The 18844-nt window shown below is 42.4% G+C and overlaps 1 protein-coding gene across 1 annotated transcript in view; it reads right to left on the bottom strand.

The window, feature by feature from the left end:
- The window catches only part of LOC146812629 (uncharacterized), a 314705-nt gene that overhangs the window by 200982 nt on the left and 94879 nt on the right, over nucleotides 1-18844 (bottom strand). Inside the window, exon 10 of the mRNA XM_085615178.1 lies at nucleotides 16693-16760. Within this exon, the coding sequence (XP_085471304.1) occupies nucleotides 16693-16760 (68 nt within the window). The remainder of the gene's footprint in view (nucleotides 1-16692; nucleotides 16761-18844) is intronic.

The raw sequence follows: 18844 nt of genomic DNA on the forward strand, positions 1-18844 counted from the left end.
GTAGATGGAGAGAAAGATAGGAAAAGAGAGAAGGGAAATGTGAGTCTGAGTGAAGCACAAAGTAGAATGAGAGACATCAAGGAAAGTAAGAGAAAACTAGAGAGGTGCAAAAAGTGATAGGGAGAATGCAAGAGTTGAACAGAGCTAATAAGACAGGGGTATATAGACAAAAAAGCATTTTGAGTGAATTCCTGCACCTTTTCAATATTCAGATCAGCTCTATACCCACAATACAAAAGACATCAAGTACAAAGTTTTATACAATCCCCAAGGACATCGCTTGAGGGGAGGCTGCTGAGTGACAACTAAAAGAGGAAGACCCCTGATTCCTTGAGTGAACGGAAGCCTCAGACAAAGGAAGTAGATGGTTCTCGGACTCATGGCCGGATATAATACAGGGATCTTTGGGGTGATCACAGACTGAGGGACCAATAGGCGTCTAATTATCAGACACCCAAAGTAGAGAAATGCATCGGCCAGAAGATCTGGTGAGGAGACCTGTGTGTGAGTTGCAGTGGAATAATGGAGTGTCTAGTGATGCGTATATGGCCAATGCCACTGACCATGAGTTTAGAAAGTTTGATTTATCGTAGATTTCTCCCAAAATTACTCCAGATACCAGGGAACATTTCATGAAGGGTAATTATCCACAAAGAGATCAACATTTCTTCCGATGCCCTAGCCTACTTGTGTTCCCAATCTGAACCTGCAAGACATCCTACCTTCAAGCATACCCACAGGGAAAGTAATATTTCATCAGTTTCTTATTTTATCTTTGCAGATTACCTCTGTCTTACTGTTGCTCTATACAATGCCATATAATTTTTTTTGGAACCCTAGGCAAGATGTTGCAGTAAGTTTTGAGTGACATTTTCTTAAGGTGAATATACAGTTCAGTATGTGGGCTTGAATTTGCAGATATTGACTGATAAAATTCAGAATTCAAATGGGAGCACCATTCCATAAACGGACAAGTACACATTAATCATACCATGGTCCTTACCAAGGATTTTTACAAATATGTCGTAAAGTGGCTTAAAGATGCCCAACACCTTGTCCGACGGGATCACCATTCTCTAAGCCTATTTGACTAAACAAAATGTTTAAATAAATTGTTTTATTACATTTTTCCAACACATAGCAAATTAATGAGTACAAGGCCATAAGCTCCATTAGGTTTAACTCTGACAGAACAGGAATATCCTGATAACTTAATAGATGTTCATGTAGTGGCAATAACGGCTTTAGATGGCCAACAGAAATACACCACAATACAAAAAGCTGTCCAAAACAGCCAACTAATACTGAACTGCCAAATAGTGACAAGTCAACTAAAAAGCCACCAAAAACAGAGCCGCGAAAAATAGGAGGATTGAAGGCAAAAAAATTAGGAAAGAACCAAGGCAAAGATACCAGGTCTAACAGGACAAGAACGAAACCGCCCCCCAACCTAACAAATCATTACAGCTGGTAGTAATAATGAAGGAGCAACACATTTGGAATATAAGCCAAGGGGGCTGTGGAGTCATGGGAAATGGGGCATGCATTCCTCAGCCTCTTCAGCGGAGGTGTCAAACAGGAACTCTCCTGTGCTGTAATACCAAAGACTGGAATAAAGGCGTGTTTAGCTGTGTGCAAGTGTGCTGCTTGCCTAATGGAAGAAATGTTAACACGCACACTGACAATCTGCAATTGTGAAGGCATATCGGCAAATGTAGAGGATGCTTGGGAGCCATACTGGCTTGAATGGATCTAATAACTTGAGGCTTCCTTTTGAGTGGTAGAGCAAAGTGGTAAAAACTAGCTGTGAATGGAGTGCTTTTAATTGCCATTGTACTTATGTAGCGCTCACCATCTAGAAGGTGTTGAAGGAACAGTTCTGTAAAAAAGAAAAAAAAAAAAAAAAGCACAATGTACGGTCTGGGTATTACTAACATCTGTATTTTGAAAGCACCATTTTATTGTAAATCTTTTTGCACATTTTGTAGCATTCTCTTATACGGAGTGTAATTCAAGAATAAAATAATTATTTTCAAATTAACAGTACTTTTGACGTGTTTCCTGCACGGTCCATTGTAGTTTTCCCTAGGTTAGCCTAATTGTGCATGCTGTAGGCCACATTCTCCTTTGCACATGTTACTATAATATACAAGATTGCTTTTGCGCCGCATTGTATTTTCATACAGGAGATCGTTTATCGCTCTAGCGCTCCTCTCTATTTAAACTTCATGCTCTGCTCGCCGCAAGCGGATGCGTTGAAAAATACTTGCTGATTTTGAACTGCACGTTACGTTTGTTTTAATTGTTTTTAGGTCTCGCTGAGACAGCGCAAGCTGTCTCTTTGAGACATTTTGTAAGTGGGCTTTCAAAAGTGCTACCCACATGATTTGGCAGGCCTAAAGCTTGAGTGCACGATGACGTGCACAGCTGCTGCTCGCACTCCCTCCTCCCTTCTCCCCCTCCCTTTTCGTCAGCTTCAGGCTCCTTTGATGCTGGCATTCCCCCCTCCCTTCTCGCCCAGCCCTTCTTGTCACCTCGGCTTGTTTATTCGCGTGGTCGTGTCACTTTCACGGCCAATGCTTGTTTTTAAATACACATTGGCAGGGTGTAGACTGTTTTAGTATGCATACTGCCATCTACTGGCCAATCTTTTATTTAAGTTTGCATTGACGGCGCTTTCATGGTTTTCCTGACCTCCTGCGCCCCCGAGTTTAGGAGTCATCACTTTCCTCCAAGGGGACCTGCCCACAGGTGGTCAGTGCTGCCTCGGATTTTAAGCACAAGACATGCAAGAACTTCTAAATGCTTATCACCCGCCACTTGATAAAAGTTAGCAATTGATTCAAATGTATTTTTCCTCAGCAGCTCGGGCACGGCACTGAAATCAATTTATTGTGTAAAGATGCAAACTATGTAGGGATGCCTTGCCTTCCTAATGCCTTGAAGTTACCAGGTAGAACAAGTATTAAGTACATAACATTGGCAGACAAAACAATGATATTTTAGGTGAAATGATTTCTTTAAGGCCCATTTCATTGGGAATGATATCGAATTGTTCCCCTTTGCAGGGTCGGCGCCAACCTTAAATCATTCTCTGAATGGTGAACTTCACCATAAATTAAACTTAAAGCAAGAACCTGAGCCCAAACAATAAGCTAGTCATTGCTCAGGGTAGGGAGAGTTTGTGCTTAGGTTGTTAAAAAAAAGTTTCTCTCACTTTAAAATGTCTTTGTTTCTCCTATATAGAGGTTTCACATCCTTCCAACCTTTGAACGTTTAGCACAATTTGTTTTTGAGAAATCGCTGCACCTTCCTTCCAAACCTCTCTACCTGTCTGCCTCATTAGTTGTTTCCTTTTGTTTTTGTTTTAAGGGGCCTTGGACATTTGTTTTAGAAGATTAATGACAGATTGGAGAATGTGTTACAGAGGTTGCGATGAATGGCCCGTTTGCAGTGTTAGGCTGGGGACATAAGTGTTTATTTCTGTTCTGTTTTTATGTTGTACAGACTACTGATTATGATTTGCTTTTAATTGCATGCTTTATTTTTTTTACTCTTTCCTCTCGTCGTTTTTTTTCTCATTTACTATTCTGCTGCCCACTGCCTGGCTGAAGCTGTGTTGGGAAATAGTGCATGAAGCCAACCATCTTGGCTTTAAATGGTTCAGGGAACGAGGAAAAGGTGTTTGTGTTCGTTCTCCTCCCCACTGCACTGCTTTTATGTCCTCTGTCTTGTGTCCAATATCCTGTTGCTTGGCTGCGGTGCCATCTCCCTTGATCTGACTTTCCTTTTGCAGCTGCTGGTTATGTTCTGTGATATGTGCCTTGGCGCATAGAGTGACTTCACTTTAGTAATCCAAGACACAGCCGTGGAAAACAATATTCAGGGGAATTATTTCAGTGTGCTTATGGCAGGCTTCCCACCATAATTGATCTCTGGAAATAAAAAACACCGGAAGCTCACATGTCCACTTCTATAAAATCATCGAGCACAAAGTATTCTCAGGTACAACACTGCTACAGCTTTTGTATTTGTTTTTAGGTCTTGAGCATATGAAAGTGCAAGCTGCCTGCTTTTGAAAGACCAATTGTGAATTTACAGTGGGCTTAGAGCCCATCCAATTGCTCGCCATTGTTTTTAGGTCTCGCCTTGCTATCGCGTAAGCGATCACGAAGCGAGACTATAGGGGCTTTTAAAAGTGCTCCCAAAAAGCAGATTGCATGGCTAGCACGCGCACAATCACGCGCATCGTGCCGCCATGCAATCCGCTTTTTGGGAGCACTTCAAAGGGTCCACTCCCCCGCCTGGAATGCGCTCCCCGCCCCCAAGCGCGCGCGCGCGTGCCACGCTCTGCCGGGCTGGTCTTGTTTACCATGGCATCTGCTTCACTCGCAGGCACGCACATACGTTTTGGGGCGCCATGCGCCCACTTTTGTACTTATACACATGACCTGCTTATTTACAGTGTGGCGCCCGCTTTTGTATTTATACATGACATGCCTATTTTCTTTTGCAGGGTGTTTAAATAACTTTGAACAATTAAGTGAGGCGGCCATTTCACGAGCTCTGACCATTCAGCTCCAAAGCTCCACCTCCCCGTAAGGTGCCCTCCCTCCCACCACCAAAAACAGGCTATTTAAATCCCCTTGCACCCCCGGTCTAAGGGGTTCTAACGATCGCCTTTGTAATTTTATTTTTTGTTTTGATTCCCACTGTTTATTTCATTTTATTGGTGCTGATCAATATCTTGTTTTGTAGGCATGGCAGAGCTGAGACTCGAAACCGGTTCCCAAGTACAAAAGTCGGCAGCTCTGTACTTTGCACCACGTCCTCTTAGATCGCTTACTTCTTTAACTTGTAAAGTGTGGCCTGGCTCAGTTTATAGATCACCTCCGTGGGTGTGTGCAGCCCAGACTGGCTTTGTGTTTTACACACACCGTTCGCTCTTCTGTGTAACACAGCCTTGTTTTTTTTTGTAGGTTTGTTTACTTTACTTTACGGCGCAGCGGTATGTGCTATAATGTTTTAACTACAAACCCCCCCCCCCCCCCCCCCACCTCGACACCCACCTCGCCTTAGGCTGTTTCTAGGCAGTTAGACGAGGTGTTTGTAAACAAGGCCACGTCTACTCCACCTTACTAAACTAGAAACAAAAACCTCAGCACTTTTGGTAGCGCCTTAATAGCCATACTGGGGCTTCATTTAAACTGGTGTTTGCTGGACTGCTTTTCATCAAAAAGCATCTACAAATGCCATATACCAAGACAGCGGGCAGTTTATAAATGGGCTTTTTAAATAAAAGTTTCCCTTCACTGCCTTCTTTCACACCCGTCCTGTTTGGATTGGTCAGGGCTACAATACAGACGTGGGTAGGCCTACTGAAATGTAAATAAAACATTGTTGGTTGCGCACGAGAGCACCTGCTTCTCACTGGCATATGACTGCAAATGTACAGGTAGGTCAAATATAGTTTAGAACAGATGGCCTTTTAATTAAGTATTCAGTTCAAACTAAAATAATGCGGTGTTAAAAAACCCGAAATGTTGGTACTTGGCAACATGATCAAAGTGCACACTCGCCAGTTAACTAAGTGTGCAAACGAAAAGTTTTAAAATAATCTGAGGGTACACCACTGTACAGCGTGCATATTACAGACGAATTCCAACAGTGAACACTGTACTCGCTCACATATCCTACCAGCTGTAAAAATGCATTACCTTATTAGAAATAACTGTATGCAGGGCATTAATTAAGATTACATGCGCTTTCTGTCTTTAGCTGAAACAACGTTACAAAACTTTATTGCAGCCTTATTTTTAACGTAGCATTCGAACTTTGAAACTATAACACAAATCCTTCCATTGTGCATTACTGTTACTGCTACCACATCCCCCCTCAAACAGCATACCTTATTTAAGCAACAGGTCGCCTTATCCTGCAGAGCGATTCCTTCAATGAAAATGCCTACAGACGAATTCACACTCAAACATCTACATTTCGCTAACATCCACCTAGCCATCGGTAGGTTACTGGCGCCACCTAAATTAACATAAGAAACCGGGTGAAAGAACGCAACAATTGACAGGATCAACCGACTGCCATCTAAACAAACAAGCATTTGCAATGCAATAGGTCTCGCATTTGCGAGAGTTTGAACTATTAGCATTGTAAATGACAGTGCCTTTTATTTATGTTTTAAAAAAAACAAACTTAAATAAAAATCATTGTCATTTACAATGCCAATAGCTCAAACTCGTATAAATGCGAGACCTATTGCATTGCAAATGCTTGTTATTGTGTGCCCTTGTGTTTAAATTACCCGAGTCACCTCCAGTTGTCAATCTTTTTGCCAGCGCCCCGTTCCACCACGGGTTCTCCCGATTGTTGTGGAGGGCGCCGGCATACATTTAGGCTTCTTCCTGATTCAGTGGGTGGAGCTAGGTGATTGTTTAGCACTCCTCTCTATTTAAACTTCATGCTCGGTTCGTCGTGCAGTGGACGCGCGCAGCAGGCGTGCTGAAGGAGCGCCTGCGGCAAGCCTGTCTGCGCCCGTCCGCGCCACGACCGTGCCAGGGGCCAGGGATGCTGCCCGTCTTACCTTAGATCTTTACCCTAGGATTTGCCACTCCAGAGAGGGTTTGCTATATCTTCGACTGGCTGCGTTGCCCTGTCATCATATATGGGACCCCGAGCTCCTCCCCAGGAAGTTATACCAAGGATGCATGGGTTGCAATATCAGCTGGAAGCAGATTAGTAAGAACTGCCCAGATATTACTGCTTTTAAGTCTCCCTGTAATCAGACGTTTGCACATTGCCTTCTTTTAAATGCTAGATCTATTAAAAACAAAATAGCTTTTAGAGATTTTGTTGCAGCTAGAAAGCCTACTTGGGTTTTTGTTACAGAAACCTGGGCGACGGATGCGTCAGGCCCCGACCTGGTAGATGCTATCCCTTCTGGGTACACCTTATCCAGACTGGATAGAGTAGGCCAGCGGGGAGGAGGGTTGGGAATCCTGTATAAAGACGCCCTTATTTGTCGTACACAGGCTCAGACTACTCCCTCCGAGTATAAGGCGGCTATTATGGAGGAAGAGAGATTATACTTTTCCAGGGTTACCGCCTCCCTGAAATCCTCTAGGGATCTTTTTAAGATCATTAATTCCCTCATTTCCCCGCAGGTATCTGATCCCTCAGAGGCTTCGCAGGAACTCTGACAAAATATCGGATTTCTTTCAAGCCCAAATTTTTATATTTATGCTCGGTTGGAAATAGCGAACTCCAGTATTAGGTCTGGATTGCAGACTTCTATTCCCTCCGGTGAGGACATCCCCTTGGGGGAGACCCCTGGGTTCCTTACTTACCACCCCCCCCTTGTCCTTGGAGGTGACGGATAGGCTCCTGGACCGCGTCAACTCAGGCTCCCCTTTAGATCTTTGTCCGCTTAAGGTGTTAAAAAATTGCCAGGAGATCTTGATTCTTTTTTTTATGAACGTCATGAATGTCGCCATTTCTGAAGTAGTCTACCGGTCTTTGTGGAAGATCGCGGTAGTTAAACCACTATTGAAGAAACCTTTATACCCTGGCGAATTAAAACATTTCCGACCGATCTCCCTGCTTCTCGTCCCTGCTAAGATCTTGGAGGCCTACTTAAATCTCCATCTCAGCACATACCTAAAAGACCACCATCTCCTGGATGGCTCTCAACATGGTTTCAGGAGAGATCATAGTACGGAGACAGCCTTGACTGCAGTCTTTAATAATATCCGGACTCAAGTCGATGCTGGCCATACGACTCTTCTGGTGCTTTTGGATCTCACCACAGCCTTTGACACCTTATCTCCTCATAGGCTGGTGGCTTGCCTTGGAGAGATGGGTGTCGGGGGTACAGCTGAGTCTCCTTGCCTCCTTCCTTGGTGAACATGAACAGAGGGTGAAGTTAAGCCAGTTCTTTTCAGCCTCTAAAGCTCTGCAGTGTGGTGTTCCTCAGGGCTCTTCTTTGAGCCCTACACTCTTTAATAATCTATGTGGCCCGACTTGCAAAAGTGGCGAGATCTTTTGGGCTGGAGGTGTTGTCCCATGCAGACGACACCCAAATAATGGTCTCTATAACACATACTGTAAGGATTCTGCCCTTAATTCTAGGAGCTGCATGGAGGCAGTTTCCCTCTGGATGGTGGAAAATTTCCAGAAACTGAATGGAGAGAAGACAGAGGTGGCCGGCCACGCTGGGGGTCTGTCCGTGTCCAGTTTCTCCTGGGAAGAACCTAGGGATGATTGTGGACAATGCTTTCTCTCTGAGGCTCCAGGTAAACAGGACTGTATCCACCTGTTTTGGTATCATCAGGATTCTTAGAAAGATCTCACTATCTTTCTTTTGAAGCACGCAAGCAGGCCGTCATGGCCTTGGTAACGTCAAGACTGGCTTATTGTAATTCCTTTATTTGGGCATTAATAAAAGTCTTATTCATCGGTTGCAGAAGGTGCAGAATGCTGCGGCCAGGCTGGTCCTGAACCTTCCTAGATATCACTCGATCAAGCTTCTGCACTGGCTCCCAATGAACCATAGGATCATTTTCAAGATCTTATGCCCGACTCATGAAGCCTTCTATGACTCTGGTCCTGAGGGCATTAAGTCGATCGTTTATCATTATGTTCCCACCAGATCTCTTCGGTCCTCGGACAAAAACCTTCTTACTGTTCCCAGGTTCAAGAAGGGTAAATGGGGTGGCAGAGCCTTTACCACTATGGCGCCCAAATTATGGAACTCTTCCATTGGAAATTTCTAGTGAGGGCTCGCTACCTTTATTTCGCAAGGCCTTAAAGACCTGGCTCCTTCGTGGTCCTTCAGTATGAGCATGATCCTTTTCTTCTAGACTCCTGATGTTTTGCATCCAGCGCCTTGATGCCCTTGGGCTAAGTTTGCGCTTTTACAAGTCTAAATTCATTCATTCATACAGAATCTGCATATGTATTTTTGTGTTCTGTTCTTTTCCTGGGATTTAGTCTGCACAACAGACACGGTCAACCAATGTTCCTTGTTATTTTCCCTGGCCAGGCACTTGCACCAAGACATAACAAGAGAGTGCAGCTGTGTAAGAGCACATGTCTTGTCATATAGATGAGCACAGAGGTCCAAAAAATACAGAGCAAGAGTCCTGAGACCAGAGTACTGAGTCAAACAAGATGTAGAATGTCTATGTATGCTAAGGTAGGGTTCTGCCACTAATACCAGAGATCTTTTACATATAATCATATAGCTTCAGTAGAATGGGAGGGGGTTTAGGCTACTCTGTATTGTAACATGACAGTGTGGTCAAACCGTATACCATGAAAAGCCCCAACTGTATTTTTAGTATGCATTTGTTTTCCAATTGTGGCACGAATACTGCATTTTAGGGCACAATAGTTTAAATAATTGTTCTAAACGTCCTTTGTGTCCCTTGTTTATCTTATTGTGGACAAGTGTGAGTGAGAGAACGAAAGGGTGTGTTCTGTTACCTCAATCCCTAAGAAGGCGCGTAACACAGGCCCCCAAAGCCCCCACGGCGCAGGGGGGCCCTAAGCTCCAGGGGGCCCCCTCAGGACAGGACTCCTGCTGGAGAGCTCCTGATTGAGGCCAGAGGGGGCCCCTCCACGTACCTTGCAGGGAGGTCCCCTCTAGTTTTGTTACACCACTGTCCCCAAGAGGATCAAGAGTGTTGGGTGCCGGGGTGCAAATTCACTTTTCTCGCTGGTAAGGTTAGTATGGCAAGTGAAGCACTATAGCTAGTCGGGCTCGGGCTCATAGATAGCGCAGTGGTATGTGGACTCCGTCCCTTAATGCCAAGGTTCTATGGTCCAAAGCATAGTTCTGCTCCTGAGCAGAATCCCTGCAACATGGCTCTACCAACATTTGGTTAGTTACTAAGTTGCTGTAACTCCGAGTAGTGCTAGTGCTTGTCCACAAAACCCTTACACCTTTTCCGCGAGATGTCCGTGGTGTTGGGGATAAATTATCCTCCACAAGTATTAGGCAGCACCTACTTCTGTTGGTTTTTCAAGCATGAATAGATTAAGGTTTAATAATCCCTCATTGGGCTACTTTTCAAATCTTTATGTCGGTTAGCTATGGCTCAACCCGTGGCTATTCCAGTTAATTGCTGTCGGGCAGTAACTTAGCATTTAATGCAGCATGGAGTTACTAATGCAGGAGCAACTATTTTTTGTTGTAGAGGCAGACGCAGCTTTCTGCTTTAAGTTTTCTATTCTTGGTCACTTCCATGTCTGTTGACACTAATCCCAATACATTCCATGAAGGCACTTTCCTCAAATTACTGCTGTATATTGTCAATATACACTTACAGAAATCCTCCTAATGTCTGGGAACACCAGACTGTTTCTTGGCACCCTTCCCCACGTTCTTCGCACAGTCTGATTGGGCCTCTTAAGTATTGATGGGGCCACATGGCCAGCACTAGCAGGCTACACCCCTTATCCAGATTTAGGTTATATAAATCTGTTTCAGACCTGCGCTTTGTAGAATGTCCTTATTAACTTGTATAGACACACAACCCAATTTATTGTGCATGCCTTGCTGGCTGGACTAGCTAGGGCTGCCCTGCAAGGACAACCTCAAGTACATGCAGCTCATTTTATCAGTCCTTTAGTTGTCAATACCGTTATGGGCAAACAACCTACGAATCATTTAGAAACACCCTTTTGAATAGCCCAAAAAATAGATCGATTTGAAGCGGTGTTTCCCCTTACGGGACCACAAGACAAACTGAATTTTAAGCATGTGCTCACACAATGGCCTGGTTCCCCTTGTAGCTGACTGCAACACTTAGGGGACTATTTTTGCCACAGTTTACACTGTCTTGGCACTCTCTCAATGGCCATTCTACCAAACATCCTCAAAAATACAGAATGAACATGGACAAGGTCCTGCCCTAGATTTGGTGATGAGACTTGTGGTTAATTTACCAATTGTCTCTGAAATTATTCTTTCTAATGTTAAGGGGGAGAGGAGTTGGCCTAACAGCTAGGGAGCTCGACCTTGGAACTGGGGAACTGGGTTAGAGACTTGGTAATGACGCCAAATATCCTGTGATTTCTGGCCAAATTACTTAATCTCCCCGTGCCTAACAAAAAAAACAAAAAAAAAAGTTGTGTCCTCATGTAAAGTAACTGGTGCTATGTAAAGCGCTCCGATTCCTGATTGGATGCGGGTCTAGTTCGTGCTATATAAAACTCTGCAAAAAAAAAAAAAAAGGGTGAAACAGTCTTTGGCAATATGCCAGCGACTTGCCATGGTGGCTTAGCCAACCACGAAGGTGTATTGCCAGTTTTTGCTAATGTATACACGTCTTTAGGACGTAATAGTTTGGGAGAATATTCTGTTGCAACGTATGCTTTTACAACGTGGACTTTACAGCGCACCTGCAATTACAAAGCAATTTTTTTACAATGCATACCATTACAACTCAGAGGTCCAATAAAAATGCCTTTACAAACCATGCCATTACAATGCATGCTACAAAACCTGCTTTTTAATACTCCGCAAGATAAAGGATAACATTTAAAACATTTACAGAACACAAACATTGCAAAAAATTACCCAAAATAAAGTACTCCTGCAAAGCAGAAAAGTTTCCTATGTTAAAATACTCTACTGGTGTTTGGAAACAAAGTGTGTTCATTCCAAATACAACACTGGTGTCCTTCCTCTATCACTCTACCAGTACAAGAATGGTCGAACAAAATGGCTGTTCTAAAAAGGAACAAAGAGAACCGTTTTTTTCTCAACACAAACACATTATGGCAGATTCTGAATCGCGCGCAAAAGCTATATTCCAAAACATGTTAAAATTTTTGAAAACCCGTAGAAAAAGTATAAATATTCAGTATTATGCATCCCATTGCACAGGCAGAGCGGTTCCTCTTGGTAACATTGTTGAAAAACCACAAGCATAACTACTCTGCAATGGAGATGGAGGTTGGAGAGAACATCCATCAAATCAAATCAAAACTTTGGCATCCACCTCCAATGACCCTGTGACTCCGTTCTGAAGGAGGTATTCCAACACATTTCTATGTTTATAGCATCCTCTAGGCTCACAATTGCTAATCTCGGCAGAATTTTGCAAAGAAAAAAAACAGGCAAATCACCCACAACGATTACCACCCCAGACCTAGTCAGACATTAATATTCCCATTGAACTTATTGTAACCTTTACTAATTAAACTTCTTTTATATGACAACAAAGACCCTCAGAAAAGGATACAAATCTTTAGCACACCCCATAATCTTGTAACTGGAGAATAGTGATATTTGGATGATGGATGGGACCTTTAAATCCACACCACATTCATTCACCCAAATATCCACTTTTTGTGGCTATATCGATAACACTACAGTTCCTTTAGTACACAGTTTACTTCCTGATAAGCAAACCTCCACATACACTGAAGTTTTAACAGTGGTAAAATCTAAAACTCAATAAGAGTCCTAGAAAAGTGATAGATTTTTAATTACCCATGATTATCCAGATACTCAAATTAAAGAATGTTTTCACTTTTCACAGGCCTATTGGAGAAAATCCAAAATACATCCTTAGTGGAGGATTACATTTCAGACAGTAAACTGCAGTATGAATTGAAGACACCTACTGCATTATGCTTTGTCCCTTCTGACAGTGTGGATGAATTCAACACAATTACTGATTACAAGTACTTTACAACAATGACAAATTGGCTCACTCACTAAATTACTTTGACACATGGCTTGGCTTCCTCCTGCCACCTGATGTTTGGATGGCCAAGGTTCCCAGTGAATAGTGGAACTGTAATAGGACTTGCTTAGAGGGAGGTGCAAAGAATAATAATGTAATAGAGGGAACACTACTCCAACAAATCAATTGTAAAACCTCACACATACTCATCATTTCTTAGAAATTGAGGATGGAGCAAAGTTGCCAAGAATTCTGGTGGCTTCAATATCAATCTCAAGCTCAGAGAGCGCCACGGAAGAGCTGATGGAGCCACAAGGAGCACAAAGGGAGGGGGACCAATGGATTACATGATGGAGTACTAGAGGGACCTAGCGAATCTTCCATACCAGCTAGCAAAGACTTTCCGCTTTTCACTAAAAAGAGCTCTCAGCTTATAAAGTCTCCTGCAATTCCATCCCCTTCACTGGCAGCGGCAATCTCCCCTGCTACACCAGATGAGGCTGCAACAATTGATTCCCTTATAAGGTTACATATTTCTCCACCTGCAGCGGTTCCACCTCCAGCCCCGATACCGTCTGCCACAGCCGATCAAGGAAAAGAATACACCATCCCTCCCTGCAAAAAAACTTGCAGGGGCAGATTTGCCACTTCAATTTTTCGCGGCAATAAATAGCCCAGAACAGCAAGAGAGCCCACAGCGAATACAGGATCAGCCAGGTCTATTCCAGGAGAAAGGCCGGGTACCTCCAAACCAGTCAAGCAAGAATGGGCGCAAATACTCGCAAGAGAAACCACAAGAAAATCCGGATTTGCCATCCCCTATGGTAGACTCACAGCAGATGGAAATGAAAGACTTGCTTAATCTGATACTGGAGGAGACCCGGGAAATGAAAAAGTCCCAGGCACATGAGATAGCTGCTCTCCATCTTCGACTCGAAAAAAACCCAAAAAACGAGGAATCAATCTCTGGCACTACTGCGAGGCATGAAGAGGCGGAATCAAGAATAGCTCAACTGGAAGATCAGATGAGCTCTACCATACAGAAGATCAATGAGGTGACAGCGGAAAAGACCGCCCTAGAGTCTAAAGTAGAGGAATTAGAAAATTACTCACGCCGCTCAAATCTGCGTATCGTGGGAGTGTCTGAAGGGAAAGATCGTACCAACACCCTTCGCTGGTTGAAACATTTATCAAGCAAAAAGTATTTCCTGACTTTTTGGGGGATCTTACAATAACCAGGGCACATCGGATCCCGGCACATCTGATTCCGAATTCCAAATACCCTCGTACAATTTTAATTAATTTCGCAGATTATAGAATTAAAGAAGATGTGTTAACTAAAGCAATTCAGCAGAAACTATGTTATTGATGAGGGCTCCAAATGTCGGATTTTTTCGGACATGTCAGCAACTGCAGCCCGTAGGCGTAAGGAATTTGTCAAGCTCTTGTTTTTATTTAAAGCCCAAGGGGCCCAGGCATCCATTGTGCAACAATCCAAATTAAGGGTGTTGCCTAAGGCAAATTTCATATGTTCTCACGAGTAGAAGATGCTCAGGAATTGCTGAGAGACATTTCTACTGCGAGATGAAACTGTTTTGACTGGTTCTATGAATATGTACAATGGTAGAGCTCTTATCCACAGGTCTTTTTTCTTGGTTTGGGGGGTGGGGGTGCTCACCTAGGGTGCAGGACCAGGGCACCCCATAAGTGGAAAGGGGGAAAATGTGGTTTGCGGGACAAAAGAGACCATATTAGGGAGGAGGGAAGCGATCGGGGGGGGTGAAAGCAGTTGTAAAATGAGCAGTAGCAGGGCTTCGATTGGAATAAGGGGCAGGAGTATGCAAAGCATTGATGTAATTGGTATGGTCTATAGAAATAGGCTTACTAATGATGAGTAAATGTAGTATTCTTTCGCTAAATGTAAATGGAATTTTGAACAAACAAAAGTATGGAGCTCTAGTTAGATGGTTGGCTTCCTTTGTACCCCAAGTATTTTTTTTACAGGAGACACATTTAAAAACTAACTCTCCTAGAATATTTCACCCAAGAATGTACTTGCATGCCTTTTTTGCTTCTGCAGAATTGGCTAAGCGAGGAGTAGCGATTTATTTCTGCAGGGGTCTCCCATGGGAGTTTGGTCAAGTAAAGAGAGATCCTCAGGAGAGATGGATATGGGTGGAAGCCAAACTAAATGGTACGATACTACATTTCATCAACTACTATGGCCCCATTGTGGACGATACTACTGCCCTGTGTAAAATTAGTGAATTATTGAGGGGGGTACCTGGGAAATTAATCATGGGAGGGGATTTTAATTTTATTCAGGATTTAAAGAAAGACACTTCGAATAAAAATAAAAAAGAGCTCAAACCAAAAACTAAAAATATGATTGACGTTTTAAAACAGGAACATATTTTGATGGATCCTTGGCGTGTTGCCAATCCATCCAAATTGGAATTCTCCTGTTATTCAAATTAATTTCATAAGGCCTTGTGAATTGATTTTTTCTTAATATCAAAATCCCTGGGCTGTACAACCTCTGATATTGATATTAATCCATTTTCCGACCATTCTCTCATTAAACCCAGTATAGAAATCGGCGTAAATAAGAGGCCAAGATCCAGGTGGCAGATGGATCGGCTCCTTTTGCAGGACCATCAATGTGTGGTTAATACAAAAGATTGGATCGTTGAATTTTTAAGGTTAATATGGATATGGCAGAAATTCTCTGTTTGGGGGGCGTTTAAGGCTGCCCTTCGTGGGCGAATGATCGCACTATCCACCTCTTTAGTTATATCAAGGAAAGAGAAAATTCTTAAGCTCCAGCAGGCCGTAGTAGAAGCAACAAGAATCAGATATGCACCATCTGCAAGTATAGGGGACACTAAAGCAAACCTAGATAGGGCCAAATAGGAGTTAAGAGTTCTTTACTCTGGAAGAGATTGCTAGCTCTAGAACTTATCTACAGCGCGTATACGAGGAGAGTCAGATGGTTGGCAAGCTGCTCGCTGGCAGCGTGAAAACCAAACATGAGGCATCCACCATTACAGAAATTATAGACCCTAAAACTAGTTTGTCTGTAACGGGCAAAAAGGAGATAGCTCAAGTCATTTTAGATCATTACTCCCAGTTATATACAACTAGATATAAAGCTGGAGTAAGTCAAATTAGCAAATATTATGACGGAAATGAGCTTCCTACCCTTTCAGGGCCTAGGGCGGAACAGCTCCTGCTAGACATCTCTGAAGAAGAGATTATAGATGTTATCAAGTCCACTCCGGGAGCAAGAACTTGCGGTGCGGACGGCCTTCCAATAGAGTATTTCAAAACTTTTTCAAGACAGCTGACCCCATTTTTGGCAAATTTGTTTATCACTTTAGGAGGCGATGTTCCTCCAAGTTAAGGAATCTACGTTGGTCAGCTTTGTTAAAAAGGGGAAAAACGGTAAAGACATTAACTCATATAGGCCGATTAGTCTCCTCAATGCGGATTTTAAAATACTAATGAAAATCTGGGCACAACGCTTCACGCCTATTGCCCAGGAGCTTATTCACTGTGACCAAACTGGGTTCGTAGCAGGGAGGTACATGTCTACAAATACTCGTTTTTAATTCAAGCCCTTGATTACGTGACAAATAATAAAATACCCACCATCATTACCGTGGTCAATGCTGAAAAAGCATTCAACCTGGTAAATTGGGATGCTCTTTTTTTTGGTCTAGGTAAATTTGGTTTTCCGGTTCAAGTTCTAAACATGCTAAAAAATATCTATCAAGGCGCTCAAGCCCAGGTGATAGTCAATGGAGATGTAGTAGGGACTGTGGAAATAAACTGCGGTACTAGACAAGGGTGTCCGTTGTCTCCTCTTTTGTTTACTTTTTTCATTGAACCCCTTGCTGTAAGAATTCGTGGTAATTCCCTTATTAGAGCTCCATGCGAAGGGATGCCAAAATTAAAATTATTTGCAGATGACATTATGTACCTTTGCCCGGAAAAACAGATCGTTGAAGAAGCCCTTGTAGAATTTAGCAAATTTGAACAAGTAGGAGGCTATAAAATAAATCAAAAGAAAACGGAGATGTTATTATTTAACTCAAATGGTGACTGCTTACCCACGATTTTAAGAACTCAGGCCCTAAAAGACTAGCCAATTTGTTACTTGGGTATTAGCGTTTCATCCCATTTAGATCAATTATTCAATTTGAATTATATAACTGGGCGAATCGAATCAAAATTAAAACTTTATTAGACAAATGGTCCCTCTTGCCTTGGACATTGATTGGCTGTGTAGCACTCCTAAAAATGCCAATCCTTCCATTACTAATATTTTTGTTTGTAAATGTACCCTTAAAAATTAATGCTAAATATTTTAAGGAAATCGACTATGTTTAGGGAATATGTTTGGAATAAGAAGGCATCCAGGGTTAAATTGCCCATACTACAATTAGAGACAAATCAGGGGGGGTTTAGCCCTACCAAATATCCGAACATACTATGAGGCAGCGTTATTAGATCTTACGGCATGCCTATTGGAACCTAATGACCAGATGGACACTTTTTTTAAAATGATTGTTGAGGCCGGCACACAAATCCCAGTATTCTTAAAAACATCTAAACTACCGAAAAAGTCTCGTTATAAGACTGTCCGTGACTATTCTATTCGACTCCAGTCGTCGTTTAAACAGGCAAACGTCTCCGGGTTTGCCTTTTTGAAATTGGAAGAATGTAGGGGGTTCGGCCTACATATTCATTCAAGCCATGTCAGTAGATGGAAAAATATTGGCTTTGAAAATTTGGGCCAGTTTCTCATTGGTAATACAGTGATTCCTTGGGAAGGAGTACTATGTAGGGCAGGAAACCGAATTAAGCCAGGGTTCTTGGAATATATGCAGATTACAAACTTTATTAAAAAATATATATTCCCATTAAGCGGGGCTCCAACTCAACTGGCTAATGCTTTATTTAAAGTACAATTGAAGGGAGTGGGAAATTGGTATTCCTTTCTCATGAAGCACCAGCCACTCCCCTTGGTTGATGAACTTCTGGGGAAAATAACTCGGGAGACGAATTGTTGCCTCTCTCATCAGGAATGGCAGGCTATAGCCCAATTAGGAAGCAAGGCCCTGAGAGCGGCTAATTTTAAAAAGGATGGCCTTCTTGTCATGATGGCTGGCCTATTATACTCAGAAAAAGCTAAACAAATGTCATCCGGAAGTAGATAAATGCTTTCAATGTCTCTCCCAAGGCGAGGGAGACTGGCTTCACATATTTTATACATGCCCGAAGATTGAGACCTTTTGGAAAGACATTTTCTTTTGCAATGAGCCAGTCAATTAAAAAAATAATCAACCCCGAGACAGAAGTGGCTCTTTTTGGACTCTCCAAAGCTAAGCCAGATTTGATAAGAGCTGAAGAGACTTGCATATCAATCTGCTCTACAGTAGCACACTCACTAATCCTTGAAAATTGGAGGTCGGAAGAGACTCCATCTCACCAAAAATGGGTAAACAAAATGGCAAGAATAAGGAGATTTGAGGAAGCATATGCTAAACGTATTGGCGCAACAAAAAGGTTTGCAGTGGTTTGGAAGTTCTTTGACAATTTGGCTGTATTTCAGGAATTTTAGCACTTTAGCACGTTTGCACTTTAGAAGTAATAAGGCCAAGATTTTGTAAATGGAAAAAAAAAGCTACTGATAAACCAACTGATTTACTTGTATTCTTGACGATTACCTGGCACTAGTCACTTTAGGGTAGCTTTAGATATGGAGGGTGTAATTAATTGCTTTCTTGATGTTTATGAAAATAGGGTGTTCTGGACTAGTGTTTTTTTTTGTGTGTATTTTGGTGTATCTTGGTCTGTAGGATTCCAGGTTTTAATTGCATATATGATATTGGTGTTGGACGTAGGTTTAAATGTATATATGCTATATGTGCATTACATTTGGAAAAATGAGTGCTGTTGCTCCCTGACGACCAATGTTTTGTTATTTTGTTTGATTCTCTGCTCTGCTCAAAAAAAAAAAAAAAATTTAAAAATAAAAAATGATGTTGGCTTCAGACAACCTAGACAACATTGCACGCATACATTTCTAACAAAAGACTAATACCTATCTATCATACTTGCTAGTTTTG

Source organism: Triturus cristatus, chromosome 7 (genome assembly GCF_964204655.1).
Source record: "Triturus cristatus chromosome 7, aTriCri1.1, whole genome shotgun sequence".
In the NCBI taxonomy this organism is placed as follows: Eukaryota; Metazoa; Chordata; class Amphibia; order Caudata; family Salamandridae; genus Triturus; species Triturus cristatus.